The sequence below is a fragment of the Peromyscus maniculatus genome, chromosome 6, assembly GCF_049852395.1.
Source record: "Peromyscus maniculatus bairdii isolate BWxNUB_F1_BW_parent chromosome 6, HU_Pman_BW_mat_3.1, whole genome shotgun sequence".
Taxonomy (NCBI): Eukaryota; Metazoa; Chordata; class Mammalia; order Rodentia; family Cricetidae; genus Peromyscus; species Peromyscus maniculatus.
In genome coordinates, this window is record NC_134857.1 from 13,802,936 (window position 1) to 13,829,895 (window position 26,960).

The 26,960-nt window shown below is 42.5% G+C and overlaps 1 protein-coding gene across 2 annotated transcripts in view; it reads right to left on the reverse strand.

Moving 5' to 3' along the window:
• Nucleotides 1-26,960, reverse strand: part of Spata16 (spermatogenesis associated 16) — a 286,709-nt gene that overhangs the window by 111,096 nt on the left and 148,653 nt on the right. The window contains exon 5 of one of the 2 annotated variants that reach the window (XM_016000865.3): nt 2,349-2,403. In XM_016000865.3, the coding sequence (XP_015856351.1) occupies nt 2,349-2,403 (55 nt within the window). Of the gene's footprint in view, nt 1-2,318; nt 2,404-26,960 lie in introns of both variants that reach the window. The other variant, XM_006971179.4, reaches the window with a different exon arrangement.

A 26,960-nucleotide genomic window follows, 5' to 3' on the forward strand; every position in this document is an offset into this window, starting at 1 on the left:
GCCTACCTTGAATACATTCAGAACACTTACATTAGGCATCATTTAGGCAAATTTTCTAGTACCAAGGCTATTTCATAATAAAACATTGACTATCTCATGTAATGGTTGAATGCTGTACTATGAGTGAAAACAAAATCAAAAGCCAAACAAGTGTGAAGTTAAAAATTATCTCCAAGTCAAACCATTTTACGTTAGGGACTACCTGCAATGTAGTGACTGCTTTTTCATTTTTTGACTCAGCTTAAATAGTAGAGTGTTTCATCATAGCATTTCCATATGTCATTGTTTTACTCCCTTTCCTGTATACAGCAACTTCTTATCTTTAAAGGAGAGGCAAATCGTGCCCATCTAGGCCATTTTTTTTTTTTTTTTTTTTTTTTTTTGCGGCAGGGTCTTGCTGTGCCCCCATGGAACTCTTGAGTCTTTCTGCTCACTCTCCCAAGTGCTAGAGGACATGCATGCACCACATTCCTGGGCTCTGTCTGCCAACCTTAATGGTTGATAACAAATAGATGTGTAGATGTAATCAGTATATCTCTATACTGTGATGTCAAGGAGCATTATGAAACTGATAAGTGAGATTGCCAGGGTGAATTGGATAGCCAGGCATCCCTGACTTTACAGTGGCTTCATTTTTCTTAAAAATGCTGACGTCATTTTTGGATGAGTCTAAGATTTTGGATGAAGTTTTAGTACTGAAATGGGCTTTGGGGATAATCTTCTCAAGCGCCGGGGGCCAGCCATGCCTTACTTTTTACTGAAGCGCCTTTGGCTGAAGAGACTGGTTTTAGCTGGGGTCTATTGCTAGTTGAGGTTAGAGCTCATCTGAAGCAGGCCTTGCCTGCAGTCAAGGACTCTTTTCGCTACACATGTTGCTTCCAATGAAAAGAATACAATGGAGAGTGTATTTTCTTATCACTTATTAATATAGAATAACAAAATAAAGGATTTTTGATATTAAGCTTTGTCATTGCAAACATGTATGTTTTGCTAAGTGGAGATTATTTTCTTACTTTAAGATGAATAAAATGAAAATATTTATGTTTTTTGAAAACTAAAGAAAAAAAACTCTTGTATATCAGGCTTATACTTTGTCTTTGTTTATACCCATAGTGGATGCATTTTCCCTAATTCACTGTAGGAAATGCAGCATGCACACAATATGTATTTGTTTCGTGAATGGATAACTCAAATCAAATCTTTGCATCGGACTTGCGGATCACTTCCTGAGATTCAAACCCTCTCTTGTTTCTTTTAGAATATCTTGGAATTCCTCCAGTCAAATGTCTGCTATTGTATATAATATTGCTTGCTTTTCATATCTACCAATTCTTTACAGTTAGTTTTTAAGAATATTTTTCTTTTAAAATTGAGTGTGTGTGTGTGTGTGTGTGTGTGTGTGTGTGTGTGTGTGTGTGTGTGTGACTAATGTGAGTGCAGGTGCTGTCAGAGGCCAGAGGAAGGTGGTGGATTCCAGTGGGCTGTGTTTACAGGTGGTGGTGAGCTGTCAGATGTCGTGAACTGAATGCTCTTAGCTTGACTCCAGCCATTCACTGTTTTGTTTTGTTTTTGTTTGTTTTGTTTTTCATAGTTATCTAATTATTACTAGGGAATTCTTTTTGAGATTAGAAGTGTTTATTTGAAACTCGCCCCCCCCCCTTTTTAAATAGATGATGGGTTTCAAGTGCAACAGGGCTACTTTAAAAATGTAAATATTTTTTATAGTGGGTAAATTGAGCTCCGAATATTGAAATAGGAACAGATAAGTTACTGAGAATTTTACACAGAAGGAGACTGAACTAGTGACACAAGTTTTCCTTATAAGTCTGAGAAATGATGGCTTCTCTTTGGCATCTAGTGGGGCTCTGAGAGGACTTCCTGCTGTCATTTGAACAAGTGACAGAAGACTTGCTGTTGCCCAGTTTTTAATGCATCACCCCATGTTCGCTCCTCATCTTTTCGTTACCCTCGATGATGCAATTAATATCACTTCAGATGTTTGGTTTTAAAGCCTGTAACTCAGAAAGAATGTATGAATACATAATGTATTTTAAATGTGGAAAAATAGTTCCTGGGATGTCTAAATTTTATATTGAGTTGTAAAACTCCAGTACAGGCCAAGGGTTAACAACTCTGGATTTTGCCCTTAAAATTAGTTTCAGAAATCTCCTTCATTATAGACACATTACCACTGGGCAGTGGCTGTCTGATTGATTTGCCCAGAGCTACCTTTCAGTGGTCTTTTAAGCACTCATCCTTCATTTTGGTTCTGAAAATGAGATGCACTCCTCCTCCTTGGTTGGGGCATCAGTTTTTACCTGCCAATACAGTTTGATGAGCTTGCTTACACAGTGTTCGCTTCCTCCACAGAGCCAGAACATGTAGTCAGCAATCATGGCACTCCTTGGAACAAGAACAGATGTAAAATACCATGAATTTATAAGGCAGAGGGAAAACTGTAACAGGCAGCATGCACACACACTGGAGAAGGCTTTACAATATGCATACTTAACTTGATAAGATTAAGCAAAAGAAAACACATTTTAGGACACAGAAAGTAGGTGACTTTGTTTTTCAAGCTACACTGAAACCATAGGAGAAGGAATGAGCCGTTTGTCTTCTACAGGGATCTTCCATTTGTAGAGCCCAGGAATACTTCATGGCTAAAAAGGGATGCTCAAGCTCTGTTTTTGTTCCTTTGTCTGAGGCCTCCAAAGATGCGCAGTTTCACATCCTAAAGGCCCATTTTTGTGGGGCCGTACTTCACAACAGCTCTATGCTGCACCACGCACACAGACTTGACGATGTCTCCAAGCTTAGCATAGCTCTTAGCTATTAGGTGGGCATTTAAGCACACCTCAGGCTTTACCTGAGTTAAAAGATTATTTATGTCTGATTAAATTTGCCTTTTTACAACTGAAAATTAAAAAAAACCCCTACAATTCAACAGATAACCCCTCCTCCCAACCTTGCGTCTAATTGAATTAGTTTCCAGATCCAGTGCATACAGTCACTGCATTGGTCTTATTAAGCTGGGGGATATTAAAACTATTGTGGAATGGATATTAATTCATTACTTAGCACCCCTTGGAAAACAGTTTACTTTTATGGCTGTTTCTTTGCTAGGATTCTCTATTTCCTTTTTCCCCAGAGATTGCAAATCCAATTAAATGTGACTAGAAGTAATTCCAAATTGTCACGTTAGCCAATTAAACATATAATAATCCTGTGTACCTAATCACTAGTACCAAAAGTTTATTTATTTAAGTAGAGCTATCACTGTGTACTCCTGCGTGTTTTTCTTATCTTTGCCTGCAGATACGTGTTGTTTCTTGACATCACTGTAAATTGAATTAGAAATGTTCCTTCCCTAAATATAAGTTGTCTGAGGCCGAGAAACTATAAACCTACTCCAGCACTTTTCTCAAAGAATTAAAACATTTACATTCTTGCTCAGGACAGACAAAAATTAGGACTTTAAAAATTAACAGTGGGGCTGGGGAGATGGCTCAGTGGGTAAGAGCATTTGCTGTGTAAACATGAGACCCTCAGCCTGGATCCCCAGCATCCATATAAAAACCCAGACCTGGTTATGCATGTGTGTGACTGTCACCCCAGAGCTATGGGGTCCCACAGACAGGAGCATCATTGGGGCTTGTTGTCAACTTAGCTCCACATTCAGTGAGAGACCCTGCCTCAAGGGAATGAGGCCAGAGTGACAGAGCAGAACATCTGATGTCTTCTTCCAGCTTCTGGAAGAACACACAAGGATGTTTGTGTGTTCATGTGATACACAAACACACACACAATGAGAAAAATAATAGCATTTGGAGGATTACTCAATTCAATGGTTTCTACATACACATGGAATTTTGGAAAGGAGCTGTATACTGACATTTCAAATAAATGACAGCTATCTTTTAAGAATCCTGTCATGTATCCCAGAGGCTGTAATAATAAGATAGAGTACGCTAGGAGGCTTTGATGTGTGTTAATATGTATAGAATATGGAAAATTATAAAAATCATAGATGTTAGAAGGCAAAGTTGCATTTTGGATGTTTGTATTTGGTAGAAGCACTTGGAACATCTTCTCATAGTGACCCCAAAAGCAAATCAACCTGCCATGAAGGTGCCCTTGCAGACATTCAGCGATCAATTCTGAATTTAAAGGATCAATGGAACATGTGGAAAAATCTGACTCCTAAGGGCAGCACACATGCTGTTTTTATAGGAGCTGGGGACTCTGTTGTCATTTTCGTGTGTATCCTGATTTCTCTTTCCACTGGAATTTGGCTGCATGACTAGGGCTCAGAAATGGATTCAAACTAGGAATGTAAGTCAGAAAGCTATTTGTTCCCTGCATCCGCTTCCCCAGGAAAAGGGCAGCCATGTTTCTTCCATTGGCCTCCCTCTGCTCCACAGAGCACCCAGGGGGCGGGGGTGGGGATCACTGTAAGTCCATAAAGAAATACGACAAGTGTGTGGAAGCATTGTGTCATGTGGGGTTTGCGAAGCAACAGACAAGGGATTTTCATCATGCTAAATTAAAAAAAAAAAGGCAAAGGTAGTTAGCCAATCCGTACACTGGGCATCTTTAAGGACTCAAGTGCCACGTGAGACCCAGGCTTTGACAGACTTGCCATACAAATCAAATGCAAACATTACTGACTGTTCTTCCTACTCTTTGTCAGGTATCTGTTTCTAACAACCCTGAGTACTGAACATTAGTCAGTGTGACTCAGTGTTACTACTGTCTTTCTTTTACTGTGGGCATTCTATGACTCTGACTATTGAGGGTTACTGCACTCTGATCGGAAGATCATATCAGCTCGTTCCTTTTAATGAAGTGAGGATGTCACCAGCTGTCAATCTGTAACTGCTAAGCACCATGTCAAGCACTTTACATGGTAGAATGTAAATCTGACACACCAGCTTCCACACATGATCTCACTCAGTTGAGCCAGCCATGGGAGCCGCTCTACCAATTCTCCACGCTCTGGCGCTGTTCTTCTCTTTCCAGTTTGCCCTTTCTCCCAGAGTTTTCTGCCACCTCCCAAATATGTTGTCTTCCCACCAGAAGCCCTCTTGCCTCTCTCCCCCCAGTTACTACCATCTTTTCTTGTCCATTAAAAAACTAAACAAAGCCAGACAAGCCAACAAATCCCTTATAAAACAAAAAACCAACAAGCCGTGTGTGCTCCTTAGGTGAAATAACTCTTTGAGTGGACGCAGGTGGGGCTCTCTCCCTTCCAGTGTCTCCAGTGGTTCCATGCTGCTGAGGGTGGTGGCTCACCTCTGTCCCAACATGACATGCATTCTTGGTTCAGGGGACGATACTACTTCCCACTTGGCTTTCTTTCTGCCTTTTTCCTATGTCCTGGTTGCTCCCTTGAGTCTCGTTTTCCTGGGATCTCTTCACCTTCTTGAATTCCTACTTTTGGGTCCTCCCTGGGTGCGATGCTCGGACCTCCTCACTTTCCTTTTGTTCGCCCTTCTTGGTGAGCACATTGGTTTCATGGTTTTAAGTAACAAATGCACATCAGCAATTCAACCCTTATGCCATGTGTCTAAACCACTTTCTGAATCTCCAAAATCTCCGGAAGCTAGCTTCTCAGCCTTGCTGCTTCCTGACATTGTTAGATGCCCAGTTGGTGTTTAATGGAACATAATTGTGTGCAGGGCTCTGATCTTCCTTCCTCTCCCCCAGTACCTAGTGGCCTTCTCACCTTTTCTCTTTTGTGCCTTTGTTTTATTTTTAATCAACATCTAATAATTATACAAGTTATGGAGGATAATGTGATATGTGTGTGTGTGTGTGTGTGTGAAATAATCAAATCTACATGATTAGCATCTATCACCCAAGCCTCTATTATTCTTTGTAGTGAAACATTCAAAACCCTTTCTTTTTGTGATACTGAAATTATACTATACTACTAATGAACGCAGTCACCATACTATGTATTAGACAAAAGACCTTATTTTCCCAACACTTAGCCCCCGGTGACTGACTCTTCCCACCCACTCTCTCTCCCTCCTCTTGAGCTTCTGCTAATCATCCATCCAGTCTGTACTTCTAGCAGTCAAGTTCTTCAGCTTCCAGAAGGAAGGGCGTGTGGTATTTCCTTCTGAATCTGGTTTATCACACTCAGCACATGGCCTTCCAGGCTCACCCACACAGCTGTAAGCAAGGTTCATTGTTATGTACCTGAGTAGTATACATGTGTCTGTACCAAGTTTTCTTTCTTCCACCCATCACTAATGGAAGCATGGGTGGATTTCAAATCTGGCCTTTTATGCTGGGATCAACATGGGGCTGTAGGTATCTTTTAGACACACTGATTTCATTTCAGTTGCTATGTACCTAGTAGAGTCATTGCTGGGTCATCCTTTGGTTATTCCCAAGTCCCTGGAATCCTCACTAACTCCTCCTTTTCTCACATTTCCTATCCAATAACCTCCTTCAGAATATTGCCACCCCTCACACCTCCAGCATGTTTATCTGCTCCATAATCTTTTACTCAGCCTATTGCAACAGCCTCCAACCTAGATTCCCTCTTTCTCTGCTGTTCTATTTTCAATCAGGATTGAGAGTGATACCATTACAATCACTGGATCAGAATAGGCTTCTCCAGGGTTTGAATCCCTTGAAGTTAAAACCAGACTTAAAGGCATCTACTTCTGTGCCATCTAACCACTTCTCTGACCTAAGTTTTTAAAAGAAAGATTAATTTATGTATATATATGTGCATGCGTGTGTGCATGTGCGTGTGCGTGTGCGTGTGTGTGTGTGTCCTTCAAGACAAGAAGGCATTCGGTCCTCTGAAATTGGAGTTGAAGGTGGTCATGTTGCCTGGTGTGGGTGTTGGGAACTAAACTCCAGCTGTCGCTGCAAGAGCTGCTCCTCAGGAAGACCAGGCAAGCTAAGGCCCGTGGAACTGTACCTGGCCAGTTTGTGGAGCCATCCTCGTGAGGCTCACGTCCTCAAGGTGTCACTACATCCTGAGGACATCCCGTCTACAATGCACCGAAAGGTTTTACTTCTTCCACAGTGCTTGTCACATTTATTTTTGTTAGTTTAAAATTTTCCCTTATCCATCTATCTATCTATCTATCTATCTATCTATCTATCTATCTATCTATCTATCTATCTATCTATCTATCTCTTTACTTGCATGCACACACCATGGTGCACATGTGATGGTCAGAGAGCACTTTGTCTCTCCCTCCTGAATGTGGGTTTCTGGAGACTGCATTACGTTGTCAGGGTTGGTGCAGCTTTTACCCACAAAGTCGTCTCCCTGGATCTGTTCTATTAGTTCTACCTTTCTGCTGTCCTCCACTACCACAGGGAGCAGGCCGCACACTGCGGTGTGTGCTTTAGATGTGGCCCAGCACTGTCTGTAAAGGAAATCCCAGGACTCCAGTGATGCCCGCGCCGGTGTCCACGGCTTACACATCATCTTGCTGCAATGGGGGCACCGAAGCCTACGACAGAGCCCCAGAGCCTGTGGCCTGCAAAGCTTTGTCATCTAGCCCCGCACTGGAATCCATGCCCTTTTCCCCAGACAGGAATGCAGAAGCTTTAGTCCTTGCTTTGTCTACAGTGCCTGTTTTAGCATTGAACCTTGCATGTAGTCACACAAGTATTCAATGAAGTAACAATAGCGAATTATCTTATTTGTGTGTTTCAACTAAAGAAAAAAAAGTAGACTCTGCTACAGAGATCCTGAAGACGACAGCCTCCCAGGGTTCCTGCTTGAACAGCCTGGCGGTAGGTTGACTTCACTGTCCACATTTGACAGAATGATTTTCCAGGGGAGGTGTTGTGACAATATGAATTCCAATTCAAGTTAGCTCACAGGAGAGCTTAATCGATGCTAATGGATGCTGACGTGTTTATTACATAAATTAAAGAGGGGAGGTAGGAGGCGGCACACTGGCCCAATGTGGTGTACCTAAAATTATGTTTGGTGTGAAGCCTTCAGTCATGTGCCAACTATTATTGCTTTCCTGCAAGCAAATCTACTACTGCTTTGATATTATGTTTGAATTCATTTGATGGAACTGTCACTGAAGTCACATTTATTTACTCAACACATCTGTTAAATGTAAAAGGGTCGCAATCTGGCATATGCACAAATATATTCATAAGTAAAAGGTATTTATGTCATGAACTCAGCCTATTGTGGCTCAAATCCTGTTCCTACGGAATAGCACATGCACAACCAGAGAATTAGGCATTATTCTTGATAACACAGAAATTAGCTTTTATTTCTAAATTATGGTCATGAAAGGTTCCAATGAAAGCACGTCGATGCCAGCCGAGTTTGCAGATGGCTATCTTCAAACAGACCATGCAGTTCTGAGAGCTTGTGAGTATACGATTGCCATAGCCAAAGGCCTATGCCTGGTTTCAAAATTTCCAGCATTTCTACCCGGTGTGGCCACATGGTGGTGTGAAACAATAAGGTATGGGTAAACAAAAGAAAATCCCAGCATTCAGTCCTTAGTGTGGGCTCCCTGGGTTGACTGGCTGGGACCTTGAGAACTCATTTCGTTCATCACCTTGCCTTTAGGCAGGATCACACTTAAACCTTTCAAATGAGACTGATGAGAATCTATTCTGTTTTAAAGACCTCCACAGAAGGACACTGCTCTGAATTCCTCACTGATTCCACAGCTTTGCAGCCATAAATAGCCTCTTCCACAGCTTTAATCTCCTGGCTTTAGTGCTCTTTCCATGACTAACACAACCCAACTGGCCCTTGTCTTAGAAGAGCAACTTTAAATAGCCCACAACCATTTGTTAACGTTCTCGTTGCCAGGTTAATTAATCAACCTGTCTGTTTTGATCTCTCTACATGGCCCTTTTTCCTCACCATTAGCTGGTTTCATGGTTGCCCTTTCAACTCTTTTTGAGTCCCTCCTCTTCTTCCTGCTACAACGAAAATTGGCTCTGTAGAGTCTAAGGATGACTGTGTGGGCTTTGCATGCAGCTACTCCATTTATTTCTTGGGTACAGATACTCTGAAGGGTGCATGCATGTTGGCTTATTCAATCCATTTTAACACACTTAAGAAGTTGTTTCTTCCTCCCTATACTTAAAAAATGCTCAGGATGATACATGTTACATATTCATATGCATATATGTTATTAATTTTAGATGAATTAATATTGATGCCCAAATGTATATGCCTTTTGAGTATAAATACATACTAATAAGAAGGAGATGTTATTTTGAGCAGAAGAGGCAAACCACCAGGTTTACCCCAACACACACACACTTTCACACATACACACACTCTCACACACATATACACTCATACACACATACACAGTTATACATATATACTCATACACACACACTCACACACATACACACTCATATACACACACTCACACATAGACACATTCACACATATATACTCACACACACACTCTCACACACACACTCTCACACATATACGCATTCACACACACACACTCACACATAGACACACACACACATACACCCCAAGCATCTTTTTGTATACGTTCATATTTTCCGTAGAGCAGTTGGCTATAGCAGTCTTTAAACAATGTAAAATGCAAATGGCATGCAGGGAAATCCTAGCTCCTGGGGGTGACCTACAGCTCTCACTGCCCCTGTTTTCCTCCCAGGACACTGACTTACAACCTCCCTCGGTCTAACACTCTTCCACCAGAACCTTAGCCTTTCCTTGCTGGATTCCCTGTTTGATAAGTGATTTGTTGGTTTTCTTGACGTTGCCTTCCTTCCCTAGACCTGTGCAGTCCAAATGGCTGTCACCAGCCCTAAGTGGTAAATCATACTTAAAAGAACAAAAATTTAAAAATTTAATGCAGTTCCTCAGGTTCCCAGGTGCATTTTTGGTAGCCAGCAGAGCTAGAGGCTCTCCTACCCAATGGTAAGAACATCTCTTATCACTGGAGCTTTTACTGGATGGTGCTGCTCTGGGATGCAAGTCGGAAGCCTGCCAGCATAGTGTCTCATATAAGGCTGGTAAGTAGGAGGCACCCAATCCTCCCTTATTTTTAAATAAAAATCAATCTCGTTAGGTGTTTGGTGCCTTTTTTTTCTTTTTGGGGGGTGGTGATAGGATCTCATGTGCCAAGACTGGCCTTGAACTCGCTGTGTAGACAAGGACTCTCTTCATCTTCTGATACTCTGCTCTCACCTCCTAAGAGGTGATTTCAGTCATTACTGGGGTGGTATTATGCAGTTACTGCCTGCATTTCTTCAGGGTTAGCATTGGCCATCTCCTGCTTCCAAAATCAGTTCACAGGAAGCTCTAGCCTTACATGTTATGAGCTTGTGCACATTGGTACTTGATGGGCACTGAAGAAGCTAAACATATCCAGCTCCCTTTCTATAGAAAGAGGAGAGGTTACTAGCCAAGTAGCATTCTAGCAGATGTACTCTGCAGGGTGTGTACTGGTGGTCTAAGGCTTTAATGAGGACTTTGGGATGCCTCCTTATCTGTGTTTTTTGAAGACTAGGCTGAGACAAGAGGGAGTGAGAGAAGCAAGTTCTAAGACATCTCAGGAAGCATGAGGACAGTATCTGCCTTCCACTTGTTAGCAAGCTTACTATGGATGGCATGGGAAGTCCCGTGAAAGCCTTAGCATTTGCCCCGTTCATGGAAAATACATCAACCAAGACCCTGGAAAACCCAGGTGCTGCAGCTGCTGGGGAGGTGGTACAGTTCCCCTTTAAACAGGGAAGGAATGAAGATGTTTCTGGGATCCCAATGAGCTTATCAGAAGATGTTGGAAGCAAACAGCAGGAGAGCTTGATTGAGGAAGTTTGCCACCACACCAGGAGAAGACACTGAACCTCCTCACTGGCATGCCCCGAGGCCCTGGCACATATATGAAAGTCTGAGGACAACTTTTGAGAGTCAGTTCTCTCCTATCATGTGGGTTCTGGGGATCAAACTCAAATCATTGGGCTTGGCTGCAAGTACCCCAAGCCATGGAACCATCTAGCCAATCCCAGTTGCCACTTTTTGAGGATCAGAGTTGTTCAGAAGCTCCTGCCAACCTCCAGATTCTGGCCATTATTGCTTCTGCACGACTGTCTTCCAGAGTATGAGAGCTTCGCATCATGTTCACTACCCACCTGCTGGTCTGAAATTCCAAATACTGCACATCCTAGATTGACAGTTTGTAGCCACAACACACGATAGTAGTAGTACCACCAGGGCAGCTGTTGTTTCTAACACCAACCCGTGTTCTCTGAGGGCTCTTACAGATCATTTAATTCTTAAGACCAAGCCATGAATGAATAGGTTTAAAGAGGTGAAATTTCAAAAAGTAGTTACTGGGAGAGAGAGCAAAGGTGGTCTGACGTCACCTCCAGGGTTTGAAGCCCTGGACTTCAGGTTGCTGGGCTCTTCCTGCACATCTCTCATGGGGCTGGGCTCTTTCTGCACATCTCTCACAGGACTCGTTTAACTCTTGTTCAACTTCCCTGGGGCTTAATTTTCTGCCAAACTGACAATTGTTGGTCTTATCTAAAAATGGATATCCCCTGTGGTTGGTCAAACCAGGTGGTGACACTCTTGCTTCTGCCTAGACCTCATCCCTGGCCATCTCACCATATGACGTGTTTTCTTCTGAGGTGGTTTATTACTTTGACAAAATCAATTTTTCTCCTAGGCCATGTCAAGAAAGGCACTATTACTTCTATTAAAATATTCATGTCTGCGAAAGTTGAGAGAGAAGGAAGGGGACTCAGGAAGGGACAGTGAGCAAGGTGGTCATGGGGTGGATATGATAGTCATGGATGAAGATGTTACAACGAAACCCAATTTCTATATCATCCATATGCACTAAAGAAGAATCAAATGCCTTCTTGAAGATGTCTAGAATAGAAATAAGTTCAGGTTCTGTATGAAGGTTTTATTTGATTTTTCCACTCCTAATATGACTGTATCAGTTATTTTTCTTAATTCTGTGACAAAATTCCTGACCCAGTAGCTTGAGGAAGAAAGGACAGGCTTTCCTGTGGCTCACAGGTCAAGGGTGCAGTCCATCATGGCTAGGCCAGCATGGACACCAGAGTGGGAGGAGAGAGATGTTGCTGGCTCTCAGCTCCATGTCTCTTTTTAATCCAGTCCTGAACCTCGGCCCCCTAGCATGGTGATGCCCACATTTAGGGTGGGTCTTTTTACTTCAGCAAATCAAATCTAGAAACACCCATAAAGACATGCTTAGAGATGTTTCCATGGTGATTATAAATCCCATCAAGTTGACAATCAAGATTAACTATCAAACCAACTATCCCAAGTGTTTGTAGTTTTATAGGAGGGTTTGGAGTCATGGCAACATGCAAAAATACAAGGACACGATACTGACCTTGATGACTCCCCAAAGACTGTTGATGTGACATCGTATTTGAAAATAGTAACCAAGTGAAAGGTATTTTACAGCTGTAGATAACTAAGCAAAATATCAAGTACATAAACTTAATTTATCACAAATCATAAATGCTATAGATTTTAAACGGGAAAGTGATTGCTTTTACTCTAAGGAACGGTTTTGCACTGGGACCTGACAAACAGCTGGTGTTGTTTAAGTGAGGATGAGGAGAAGGAAATGGGCCTGGGTCTTTTCTTTGCCAGTGGCACATTACATGTAAGAACACTGAAGTTAAACAACATGAATGCAGAATCTGAGGATGGATGAAGGGCACGTGTTGAGGAAGAGTGAGGGGGGCCAGAAAAAGACAGGGAGGACAGGACCGGACAGATCTTACATTCCAGGCAGATGGATTTGGATGCCGTCTTCTAGATGTGGGAAACAATGGAAAATTTCCAGCAGGGGGAATACCATGGAACTTTCTGTTTTTGAAATTCCAGACACTGCTTCTCTTAGTTCAGTGATGGGAAGGAAGTTGTACCCAGCTCAGGTCTCTTGGGCTTGCACTTAGTAGGGATGGTGACCACTTCTGGCCCCAATCCTAAGCAGCAGGTCTGCATTTCTTTTCAGCCACGGGCTCTTAAGCGGTGTCCTTTGCCCCCTGGACCCTGTGCAGTACAAGATCAGGAAGGTACTGCCAAGAAGCAGGGATCTGGAAGGAACCTCAGTACATGATTCTGGTTCCCTCATTTGCATACTTCATGAATTCATTAAGCCCACAAAGATGGGACTCTAAGATGAATAAGCCATTTCCTATTATTAGAGTCTAATGAGGAGGCAAACATGCACCGAGATAATTATATCACAATGAATAAAGTGGAATAATCAATATACACATTAATGCAGCTGAGAGGCCTGATAGTGTTAGGGAGGGGACCTGCTTACACTGATGAGTGAGACAAAGGAAGCACAGACTGAGAACCTTATTCTAGTTATCCACAGAACAACCCAGGTGCAGATGTTGGAAGTGTGGGAAGCCCAACCGTGCCATCTGGATAATGTAGAAAGGCCCGGGGAAGCCAGACCTTATCTGGAGGGACATGGTGGACCCTTGAGGGTTTTCAGTGAACAGTGATGTGTCAAGCTCAGTGGCCTTCAGAGAGAATGTCAGCAACTCTCAGGGACCACATTTGAAGGTGAGAAGATGATGGGAAAGGCACTTCAGGAGCTCCACACCTGGGCGGTGATGGCTGGCAGACTGGGAACCAAGATCCTGGAGCTGTTTCTAAGAATAGCCTCCAGTGAAGCAAGATGGAGAGAAGGGAATATGAATGAATGCATATCTAGATGAATGAATGTATATCTAACGATCAAAGAAACAATGAAGACAAAGCAATGTTGAGCTTCAGGGGACACCGACTGTCATGTACCATGTCAAATTACATAATGTGTTACACTGAGTCTCTGGAGATCATGGATGGAGCCTGGAAAACCACAGAAAAACTCTTTCCCCATGGGGTCCAGGAGGGTTCCCTCTGGAACATTTCTCAGTGAATGTTCCTGTCAGCCATTCAGTCTCCTGAGCTCAGGTTCCCATGACCATAATGGATGCTCATTCTTGGGTCACTCCTCCCTAGCAGAACACCATCATGTGTGGTATGTATGGAAATGTGCAATGATTTTTGGCTTAGACAAGATCATAACGTTTTATCCAATTTCTTGCAGGACTAAAGGAAGGAGAATACTTGGGATAAAATGAAGACTGTGATCTCGGCTCATCCCAAAGGGGAGCCTAAAAGCTAGAGCCCAGCATGGCTGGTTTAACCCAGGCAGTCCTGGGTTGGATTTTGCTTCCAGCAGTTCATACCAGCAGATTCCGAAGCCAACACAAAATGTAAAGCAGTTGGAGATAGGAGCATTCGGAGCAGAAAATAAACCCATTCACAGTAGAGGGCAGCTTACAGTGGAAATAGCCAGAACCAACTGTCATCCCCCTGCCTGCTCCTCCATCTCCAGTTCCCTGCTTCAGTAGGAAAAAGCCCCAGAATGGACAGGGATTGTGCAAACCGATAAGATATCTTCATTGTTTAGCATAATGTACGAATCAATCATGGTCTTAAGTGCAATTGTTTACTTTTCAACAGCCTGAGACCTAGTGAGGGGAGAGGTAAAGAGTGGTTAGTGGGTGCAGGCAGACCTCAGTTAGATATGTGTACACTGTGATGTTGTCATGGCAACTACAGTCAGCCATGTGAAGTCATGTTTACACAATGATATGTTCTTCACAGTTTTACGCAGTGTTTTGTCAATTAAACAAAACCAGATGAAAAAGTAAGGTGACTTAATAGTTCCGAATTTTCTAACAGTGAGCCAGGTGTCCTTTTCAGTGATCCCCAACAACCGGCACTCAAGGTGACTGTAGGTATTCACGGTTAGTGTCCTACCGGGTTGCCTCGTATGTGCTATCGGCCTCAGCATAGGTGGCGGTTGTTCTGATTATCCTGATGGTGCAAACATCAAACCTCACTCTCAGGAGAGAGAAAGGAGCTGAGAATCATTCACTGAGTATAATTGAGAGTTTTGAGGTGGCCTGTCATTAGAATGGCAAAGAATTCTTTTGGGGGTTACAAGTGTCATTGTGATAATTGTGGCTGTGTTAGTAGTTTCCTTTGTCACATTGTGAATTTAATCAGACTAGGAGAACAAAGTGCTCGGTCTCCCGTTAACAGCACCAACAGAACCTCTTCATGGGAAATCCCACAGAGATACTACAGACTCTGTTCACCAAGGCCAGCAGCTCGCTGCCAGAGGGCTGGCTCATTCTTCCAAATTAGCAGAGGCCTTAAAGTCACACAGAGCATTTGGTGACTTTGGGAGTAACAGGATGTTTAAAGTGGACACCAGACAATGTTCAGATGTGTTCAGACTTGTTTTCCAAGAAATTCTAGATCCTTGTGGGAAGTACCCATCGCCTCTCTTCTTTCTTCACAGTGTGAGCCACGTGGCTTACTTTCTCAGGCGAGACCCGCCCAGGCCTAGTCTGATGGCAAGATGGCAAGATTCAACAGTTTCCTTTCTCAAAATCTTCATTCGATGTCCAAGTTCTTCAAGGTAACAGTGCATCTAGAGATAAACTATCGCCAGGAGGTGGTGGCTCACACCTTCAATCCCAGCACTCAGGAGGCAGAGCCAAGTGGATCTCTGAGTTTGAGGCCAGCCTGTTCTACAGAGCAAGATCCAGGACAGACATCAAAACTAAAGAGAGAAACCCTGTCTTGAAAAAATTAATAAATACAATTAAAAGTAGAGATAAGCTATCAATTTGAGAAGCCTCGGAAAACAGCCTGTACCTAAATTGTTTCCTCAAGAACAAAATACCATAAGAGAAGACATTTTTCTTCTTTATTAAGGGAACTGCACATTTGTGCTTCCTTGGAAGGTTAGGGCATCCACAGTCATTGACCTCTTTGAATAAACCATTTTTCATCCTACTAACAGAATGGCAGTACAGCTGGAAATGGGTGCCTGAAACGTAGATGTAGGCACCAGACTGCCTTAGTTTGAATCCCAGTTTCCTCACTTGGGAGCTGGGTGACTTTGGACAAGCTATTCAGCCTGTTTGGGATGTCTAGCCTGACAATGCGGACTGGCAACAGTTTCCAGCTCTTGTACTGTAGAGGGATTAAATACTCTGTCCTGTGTACTGCATGGCAGATGTCTCTATGTCTACAAAGCATTCAGTAATTAGCATTCTGTCCAGGCCCCGACACTGCTAGTTAAGAAAATGAAACACACATGGCTGTGTTCAGAAGCTTATACCCAAACAGGCTTACTTAGACTTCTTCAAAAGGATATTGATTTTCTCATTGTTATTAAAAGTAGTGGAGGTTTGGGAGCCTGAAGGGTAATGCTGCTCTTTGGGTGCAGCCTCTTCCTCCCTCTTTTCTTCCCCCTCTTCCTCTTCCTCCTCCTCCCCACCTCTTCCTCCTCTTCTTTCACCTTCTCTTCCTCTACCTTCTTTTTATTTCTTTGTTGGTGTTTGGGGAGAAACCCCAAGTCCATGCTAGGAGAGCATTCTATCATGAGCTATCCATCTGGCTCAGATGCAACCTCTCCACTCTGTTACAGTCTTGCCTTCCACCCTGTCATAACACTTGACTCATGGCTTCCCTGAGATAGCCCCTTTATTCTCTCCTTGATTAGCTATGTGCAGTTCCTTAAAGGAATCTTCAATACAGTTGTCTGTGGAGCCCAGGGCTCATCTCATCTACTGGGAATTGAAAAAGACCCACTCAGGGTAGTCACTCACCACATGATATGAAACAGATGAGTTGGTGTAAGCTCCATGGGGTCAACGGTTTTCACACGTTGCCTCATTGCTACCTGCACGTTTGAACAACAACTACACAGAGTATGTGGATATATATTTGTGTACATTGGAGAAACCTGTTCTGATACTGGGGCAGGATACTTGATTACTCCTTTGGAGCTGTTTCTCTGGGGCAGGGAGGACAGTGGCAGTTGTTATCTATAACCTTTATTCTCCTGTCTCTAGCTGTACCTATCCCCTCCTTCATTTAACCCAAATCTACTGACCACTTAAATTCTGAAAGGCATCGTAGCTGGTGATGTGTGGGACAAGCCAGACGGCATGCCCAAACATATTGATCACAGAGCTTAAGTCTGAATTGTTTGAGTAGTTGGGGTCACATGAAGTCCTCCGGCCAACTGAGAATCAAGTGTGGTTGTCTCAGCCGATATGCACTTCAAAGAGAGCCACCTTACCCCTGCATACGGAAGCGTGCCTGGCTTGTCTCTGCTTTCCGGTTGGACTTGGGTAGGCCCGTACGTTTTAGAAACGGAGATCACCTGGTCCAAAATTCTTAGTTGAAACCAAGATGACTAGTCATGCAGATTCGTGAGCTGGGACATTCAAAAGGGAAACTGTCCCCAACAGGATGAGGAAGACGGGATTCCAAACAGGCTCATTCTTCTGTAGTTTGTATCTGTCCTTCGTCTGCTGCTCAGATGGACAAACATCAAGACAATATGTTGATTAGAACTGTTCTGCTTTCAAGCAAAGTTGGAGAGAGAGAGAGAAGGGTCAGCATGATGATGTCCACAGTCTTGGGACATCAAGTCCCTATGAGTGGGGTAAACACATATTTAGGTTTCCCACGATGTCTTTAGCTTCTCCCTGTTGCTGCAGAGTGACAGCCACCTCACTGTCAAGCTGTCATGGATTAGATGGCAGAAGCCACAGTGTCCTGCAGTTCTCTCAGGGTAGATATACATGTATGCATATTGCACAGCCTTTCTCCATGGTTTAATGCACCTGTTTAATGCCCCGTAGAGAGAATTAAAATCCTTTCTCTAATAGGATTGTAAGCTCCTCAAGGGCAGAAATCTCATTTTCTGCTTCTTTTATTTCTCCTTCCTACCAAGAGCTGATTATATAGAAGGCTGTAATATATTCTTGTTGAATTATATTGATCTTCCCCCTGACTTGGGATATTTAAAAATTCATTTACATGTGCACTTTTTTCTCCTATATGATATATTTTCTTAGAAATAAAATATATTTATCCCCAGTCAGCTAAACTCACTGAATGAATCCCCCACTCTACATTTTTCAGTTGGATTCCATAGAACTTTGATTTTCATGCTTACATTGGGCTTTAAAAATGTACAGCTTGTAGCTTTTAATTTATGAATAAGAATCAAAAAGCCTAAGATACACAAATTACATTATAAGTAGCTTACATATTACATACTACACACAAGTACACTGATAGAGTAGGATTTCTGAACACAGGTCCTTAGATAAGTGAAAATAAGTGACGAGAGGGGGGGAGAGGGAGAGAAAGAGAGGGAGAGGAAGGAAAGCAGCACAGCTTAGGGCGGTAGAAAGTGAAACAGTATGCACCCGAAGAGCACACAGTTGCTTATTTATTGCACGCTCACTGTCGACCATTTACAAGCAGTTCTGACATCACCGTTCAGCTTTTGAGGAAGAATACATGGAACTACTTAGATCTGACTCTGGAATCTGGCACCATAGCTGTTGGGTTTACAAGGTTAGGACCCTTTCTGTGCTGGAAGAAGCCTTGATGCCCTTGAACTGGCTCATGGCTTTGGCCCTGGGCTCTATTTCCCATTGAGGGCACAGGACACCGGCCACTGTGGACTCAGGTGCTGCCTGAAGGTTTGCTCAGGCAGAGGTGGTGCTCTTTCTTCGTGCTTTTGTAACAACTCAGTGTCAGTGGTATTTGCCTTACTTTTTACTTTTTATAAATGTACCCAGAGGTATTAACTAATCAATTGTAGCGTATTTATAAATCAAAGTGAAAATAGATAATTTTAGAAAGCAGTAGCAGCTGGCAGAAACGTTTTCACATGAGCTGTTTTTATGGAGGGAAACAGCTCTGTGGACACGAAGAAAGCCACTACACTAATTCACAGAAAAGTAGACAGCATCCCGAGAGAGTTGTCAGAAGATCCGAAGAGAAGGCAGCAGAGATGGAGATACAGAGAGGGGGAGTGTGCGTAGGCGGGAGGGACAAGAACGCAGGGCTAGCTAACACATTGTGAAAACAGTGTGGAGAAGGCCTTGCTTCTCATGCATGCCCACGATCCACTTCCTTACGGGATGAAGACTGAATAGCACCATAACCTACCTTTGGGGGGCTATTGTCATCCTGATGGAGGTCACAGAGGCCTCAAGGCCTTGTCCAAATGGGATCCAGTTAGCTCTTCCTGATTCCAGGAAGGATCCCTCCTGCCAGAAAGCTGTTTTTTTTTTTTTTTTTAAATTTTTTTTTTTGGTTTTTTGAGACAGGGTTTCTCTGTGTAGCTTTGCGCCTTTCCTGGGACTCACTTGGTAGCCCAGGTTGAAAGCTGGGGTTTTAACAAAAAGTTGGAGTTTATATCCCTGAACTGACAACACAGTTGTCTGTGTCCCAGGGAAGGGTAGACATACATGAATTTACTACAGTGGAGTTCACAGCAGTATACGAGGAATGCAATGCTGTGGTTGATATATTGTGCACCCCAATAAACTTATCTGGGGGTCAGAGAACAGAACAGCCACTATATTAAAGATAGAGGTTAGGCAGTGGTAACACATGCCTTTAATCCTAGCATTCTTGATCTCTGTGAGTTCAAGGCCACACTGGAAACAGAGCCAGGCATGGTGGCACACACCTTTATTCCCAGGACTTGAGATCTCATGTCTTGCTTGGGAAAGATACATGCCTTTAATCCCAGGAAGTGATGGCAGGAAGCAGAAAAGTATATAAGGCATGAGGACAGGAACTAGAGGCTTTTAAGTTTTTAGGCTTTTAGCAGCAGTTCAGATGAGATCCATTCTGATGAGGACTCAGAGACTCCCAGTCTGAGGAAACAGGATCGGCTGAGAAGTTGGCGAGGTGAGGTTAGCTGTGGCTTGTTCTGCTTCTCTGATCTTCCAGTGTTCACCCCAATACCTGACTCTTGAGGTTTTTTTTTTTAATAAGACCATTTAAGATTCGTATTGCACAATGCGTTCCACAGAAATCCATTGGTAGAGACAACTCAAAGGCAATCTCTGAACAATTGCATGTAAAACAGAACAGGCTCACAAAGACAGTGCTGTGCACGCCTTAAAGACATCTGACAGTTCCAGCAAAGATGTTCCTGCAGCAGCTCCCTGCTTCCACACACTGGCTGAAGCTGATGTTTCCCGGTTCCTTGTTGAGGAATCCAGAGGCTGAAGACAGATGAAAACCCAGCAAATGGCAGGGTTATGTTACACATGCATTTAGCTTATTGGTTTGCAAAATACTGGTAAAGAAACAAACAACCAGGACAAGGAAAATGGAAACAGTGGCAAGTGCCAACATGCCTTCTAGTCTATAAGCTAAACTCACAGGCAAAAGACCGAGCGAGCCAAATCGGTAATCATTGCAAGTTTGAAACCTGTTTTCAAAATATGAGAAAGGCGTTAAAGGTTTCTCTATCAATAGTAAAGAAACCAGACATCTGAGAACAAATGGTTGGCCCTTCAGGCTTTCCAGGGAGAAAAGACAGTAAGTAATTTCAGGCTGAGGATGAATAGTCCAGCAGACGAGCTGTTGTCAAAGATGAGATGGTGTTGGCAAACAGGAAGGAAAAATTTGCTGAGGAGCTATAAACAAAGAAATCCTTGAGTGATAGTTTCTTTGCTCAATCTCCCTGTGAAGTCTGATACTAAATGTTACAATGAGCATTTAACGTTTGTGTGAGCATGTTTGTGCGTAGATTGTAGGAACAAAATCGTGCATGATAATGTATGCACAACATTTCCAGGTATTTTAAACAAGACCTTCTTTGTCACCATATTTTCCTTAGCTGATACAGAGCTTGTCCCCAGGAATTCCAGAAATATGTATGTGTGTGTTGGGTGAAACATGTCTTGTGTCATAATGGAGGACATACAAGCAAACTGTTGCAGGCATTATGACTCACTTTGTGCTCAAGGGTTGATAAAACTTGGAGAAGCAGAAGTCATATAAGAACTAGATTTAAAAAGTCAACATAAAAGTTTTTATTACTGAGTCTGTAATAAAATGTAAATACTTTCATTGACTTTTACAAAGTCCATGAATAAGGAACTTCTCTTTTATTCTGTACTTGGACACCTCTTCTAAGGAAATCTTATCTCTTTATTTAGATTTAAGATCCAGATGTATGTTAATCAATGTAAGGGCCTCTTCACAATGTTGATTTAAGTTTTAGTGGGCTGTTCTGTGCACTGAAATAGCAGTAACATCACCTCTCATTTCAGAGAACTCTGTGGCATGTTAGATCTAATTTCAGATCTACGAATATTTATATCATGAGTAATAATCTATGGTGATAAAAATTGGTGCTCAGGGTAAAGGGGGTGAGCTGGTCAATTCTCCGTCTTCAGGAAGCCAATGGTTGCTTGAGAAGAAATTGGTGCTTAAGGAAGTAATTATGACATAGAATGTGCACAAGAATCTGCATAGACAAGACACAGAAGTAGTATAAAAAAGTGCAATTACTATATTGGAAGAAAGTGGGGCCAGGGAAAAAGTCCTAGAAGAAAAGGGTCTGGAGCAAGGCATCAAAGATGACTAGAGGAGACACAGCTCTGAGCAAAGACAGAGTCACAGGCACATGAGTAGACATTTGATACAGAAAGCTGCCCTGGGTGAGCATTCAGGATGGAAGCGTGCGCGTGTGTCCATGAATGTATGTGATGTGTGCAATGTGTTTGAATGTGCAATGGGCAAGGAGGCCAAAGAGACAGTCTTAGTTGCAAAAATCTTAATCCCCCTAGGAATTATTTTATAGATTATGGAGAGCCCTTTGAGTTAATTAATTAGTTTAGAGGGTTTTGTTTATATTTGTTCTATAAATAAACAGTGTAGCTGGAGAGCTTCTCTCTGGATCCCGCCAAGCCCCGGCAGTCCGACAGCCCACTTATAAAATAAACACACAGACACTTTTATTATTTAAACTGTTTGGCCTAATGGCTCAGGCTTCTAGCTATCTAGTTCTTACATCTTAAATTAATCCATTTCTATAAATCTATACCTTGCCACATGGCTCGTGGCTTACCGGTGTCTTCACATGTTGCTTGTCATGGCGGTGGCTGGCAGTGTCTCCCCCCACCTTCCTGTTCTCTCAATTCTCTTCTCTGTTAGTCCCGCCTATACTTCCTGCCTGGCCACTGGCCAATCAGTGTTTTGTGTTTTATTTATTGACCAATCAAAGCATTTGACATACAGACCATCCCACAGCAAAACAGACCATATATATGTGTGTGTGTGCTTGTATATATATATATATATATATATATATACTCAGATTTTAAATATTAACATAATGGTGAGGGTATCTTTTATATTTGTACATAGTAGTTTGTAACATTAATTAAAGTTCTTGCATTATATTCTGTGAATATTTTATTTTATTTTACAATACCATTCAGTTCTACATAACAGCCACAGATTCCCTTGTTCTCCCCCTTCCTGCCCCCTCCCCTTCCCCCCAGCCCACCCCCCATTCCCGTCTCCTCCAGGGCAAAGCATTCAAGACTACTTCCTACTTTCTCTTCTAGCAGGTTCAGAGTAGCTGGATTTATGTTGAGGTCCTTGACCCACTTGGACTTAAGTTTTGTGCACGGTGACAGATATGGATCTATTTGCAGCCTTCTACACGTTGATATCCAGTTATGCCAGCACCATTTGTTGAAGATGCTTTCTTTTTTCCATTGTACACTTTTGGCTTCTTTGTCAAAAATTATATGTCCATAGGTGTGTGGGTTAATGTCAGGGTCTTCAATTCGATTCCATTGGTCCACATGTCGGTTTTTATGCCAATACCAAGCTGTTTTTATTACTGTAGATCTATAGTAGAGCTTGAAGTCAGGGATTGTGATGCCTCCAGAGGTTGTTTTATTGTACAGGATTCTTTTGGCTATCCTGGGTCTTTTGTTTTTCCATATGAAGTTGAGTATTATTCTTTCCAGGTCTGTGAAGAATTGCAATGAATGGTGAGGGTGGAGGGATAGAGATCGGGAGATCCTAGCTGGATCAAGAAAAGAGAGGGAGAACAAGGAATAGGAGACCATGGTAAATGAAGACCACATGAGAAAAGGAAGAAACAAAGAGCTAAAGAGGCCCACAGAAATACACAAAGGTACCCTCACAAAAGACTGCTGGCAATGGTCGAGAGACAGCTGGGACTGACCTACTCTGGTGATGGGATGGCCAAACACCCTAATAGTTGTGCCATAAACCCCATCCAAGGACTGAGGAATCTGGATGCAGACATCCATGGCTAGGCCCCCGGGTGGAGCGCTGGGAGTCTAATTAGTGAGAAAGAGGAGGGTTTATATGAGGGAGAATTGTTGAAACCAATGTTGGATAAAGCACAGGGACAAATAACCAAATGAATGGAAACACATGAACTATGAACCAAAGGCTGAGGGGCCCCCAACTGGATCAGGCCCTCTGAATAGGTGAGACAGTTGATTGGCTTGATCTGTTTGGGAGGCATCTAGGCAGTGGTACCAGGTCCTGGGCTCATTGCATGAGTTAGCTGTTTGAAACCTGGGACTTATGCAGGGACACTTGGCTCAGTCTGGGAGGAGGGGACTGGACCTGCCTGGACTGAGTCTATCAGGTCGATCCAGGTCCTCGGGGGAGACCTTGATCTGGAGGAGGTGAGAATGGGGGGTGGGCTGGGGGGAAGGGGAGGGGGGCAGGAAGGGAGAGAACAAGGGAATCTGTGGCTATTATGTAGAACTGAATAGTATTGTAAAATAAATAAAAGAAAAAAAAAAGAAAAAGGCCAAGTGACCTATAAAGGCAAACCCATCAGAATAACACCCGATTTCTCAATGGAGACTTTGAAAGCCAGAAGGACCTGGACAGATGTAATGCAAACATTAAGAGACCATAGATGTCAGCCCAGACTAATATACCCGGCAAAACTTTCAATCATCATAGACGGAATGAACAAGACATTCCAAGACAAAGCCAGATTTAAACAATACTTATCCACAAACCCAGCCCTACAGAAGGTACTAGAAGGAAAATTCCAACTGAAGGAAGTCAGATACACCCTCGAAAACACAGGCAATAGATAAAGCCACAGCAGTAAACCCCAAAGAAGAGAAGTACACACACACTACCACCAAAAATAACAGGGATGAACAATCACTGGTCATTAATATCCCTTAATATCAACGGACTTAGTTCACCTATAAAAAGACATAGGCTTACAGAATGGATACGAAAGCAGGACCCATCTTTCTGCTGCATACAAGAATATTTTCAGTATTTAATTCCCTGTGTTCCACAATCAAAATACAGCAGAGTAAAATTTTGAGAGCAGATTTTTATAATACAGCTAAATAGTGATGCCTTGAAGGTAGTAGAGTCCATGAATGTGGAAGTTGAGGACAAGACCTGAGAAAGCATAGACACTTGAATATCACTGAGGTACTGATTTCTTAAAGTCAAGAGGGAAGACATCATTGCAATAGAAAGGTAAGTGCAAAATTTTCAGAAAGGAGAAAAAGGCAAAAGAACTTCTAGAAATATCCTTTTCTGCTTCTTAAAATATACACACATATGAAAGAAATCTAAATGGAGTCACCAAATAATGGAGACAAAGTGAACAGTTTTGGTCACCGAGTGAAACTTCCAGGGTCTGGGATGGGTTACATTGAACTAAGTTGTTGGCCAAAGAAGCTCCATAGAAACTGCAAATAACTGGTTGCTCTTCACACATTGATGGTAAGACATTGTTGCTGAAGACAACACCTTCATACCTCATCAAACATGGAGAAGTCAAGCTCATGCCTACGTAGAGCCTTTATCCCTACTGATTCGTGTTCATGCACTAGAAGTACTAAGCATGCTGCCAGAGGAGAAAGGTAAACAACAACCCATCTTTAACCTACAGTGGTAACCTGTATGAATAATACAATGGTACAACAGTGGCACAAAACTTATGGGAGTAACCATCCACTTTCTGATTGGATTTAAGACCCACTCCATGAGGTGGAGCTATGCCTGACACTGCGCAGGTGGCCAGGAGCCTGGCCTTCAGGGGTCAGGATGTGATGGAGAAGAGGAGGCTGGAAGATTGCAAGAGCCAGTGGGGATGGGTGACATCAGGGAAGCAGTGTCTTCCGGACATAACAGGACTGACACGCATGTGAATTCACAGAGACTGCAGCACGCACAGGGCCTGTACAAGTCTAAACTAATGGGTCCCAGCACTGAGAGTGGAAAGTGGACATGATCTCTTATCCTTAACCAAGAACTAGTTGATGACTGCTTGCAAAGGAAAATTTAGCTTTCTTCACTGGGGTTTCACTAGGTATAGAAGCCACACTTCAGGGTAGGCCCCATGCCCAGCAGTAGAAGGCCAGCAGAAAATGAACTCAATCGTATTTTTGGAAAAATTTCATCTCATATTGGGCATTATTTTATTTTGTTGGTCTTTTGCATGTACATTATGGTTTTGCATTTTGTGTTTTTATTGTTGTACATGTCTTTCTCATGCTTTTTCTTTTTCTTTTTTACATGTTCTAGAGAGAGAGAGAGAAAGAATGCAAGGAGTTGGATAGGTGGGGATGGGTAGCATCTGGGAGGAGATGAGAGAGTGGAAACTGTGATCAAAACACACTGTATGAAAAAATTGTTGTTCAAAAAGATGTATTTTATGTATATGAGTGCTGTTTTCATGCATACCAGAAAAGGCAATCAGATCTCATTACAGATGGTTATGAGCCACCATGTGGGTGTTGGGAATTGAACTCAGGTTGTCTGGAAGAGCAGCCAGTGCTCTTAACCACTGAGGCATCTCTCCAGCCCTGAAAAAAATTTATTTGCAATATAAATTAAAATAAAGAAGACAGGCAATAAAAAAGAAATACACTGGAGCAGGAGGATAGCAGTTTATAAGACATTAACTCCATGAATATATTCAGGAAGGAGAAAAGGAGAAAGAGTGCAAAACAGTATTACCTACATAAAGAGCAACGTCAAAGTGTTTATATGATGATTAAATTTGACAACTCATATGCAATAACACCAGTATTCATGATTCCCTCAAATGTCAGAGGCTAATGAATTCCTTTTTGAAGAATAGTTTTATTCTTCTTAATAATAAAAAAAGAAGTACATTTTTCATCACGAAGTTGAGGAATGAGATTGGGAGGAAAAGTCAAGGAGTGGGAGAATCAGGAGATCTGAATATAAACTCAACAGTGAAGAAAGAGCAGGTCAGGAGATCTGAATATGAACTCAACGGTGAAGAAAGAGTGGGTTCTCCTGCAACCTTTGGAAGAGGACTAAGCGGTCCACCATGACTCTCGCCTGACCAACACCAACACGCTTCCAGGTGATGACAAGGAGCTACCGATCCTGACCCCCCTCATTTTCACTTAGTGGACCTAGCCCTAGGCTTTACTCCAGTAATTAAGCAGAGTACAAAAGGAGAGCAGAAGGAGCTTCAGCAACTAAAATTGAAATGGAATCTGTAGGGTACGGAAAAAGAACACGCTCTGAAGTTATAGCAGGCAGGGAAGGATATCCCAAAATAGGTTGGGACAGAAAGCTGATAAAAATGTCTCAAAAATGTTACGTCTTGGCTTTCAAATTTGAGAATATGGTGGATAAAATGATTAGAAAAACCCTGGTGAGGAAAGCAGACACAGAAAACAAACAATACATTTTTCCTAAACAAAAACTTATTTTGAAGAAATATGAAAATTATAGAAAGTTTGCAAAAATAGTAATGCATAGCTTTCCACATAGCATCCCTTAGCTTCATCTAATTTTAACAGTTTACATAATTGTAGTACAATGAATGAAATCAGGAAATTAACACTGGCACGCAAACACCCCAACTTCCTTCAGAGTCCTCCCTTTGCTCGAGTCTCCGGTCTACTTGGGCCTTCTGCTTAGTCACGCCCACCTTCAGTGTTTCTTCACTTTTCCTTGTCTTTTAAGTGGGCGTATGCATGCATGCAGAGTGTGTGTGTGTGTGTGTGTGTGTGTGTGTGTGTGTGTG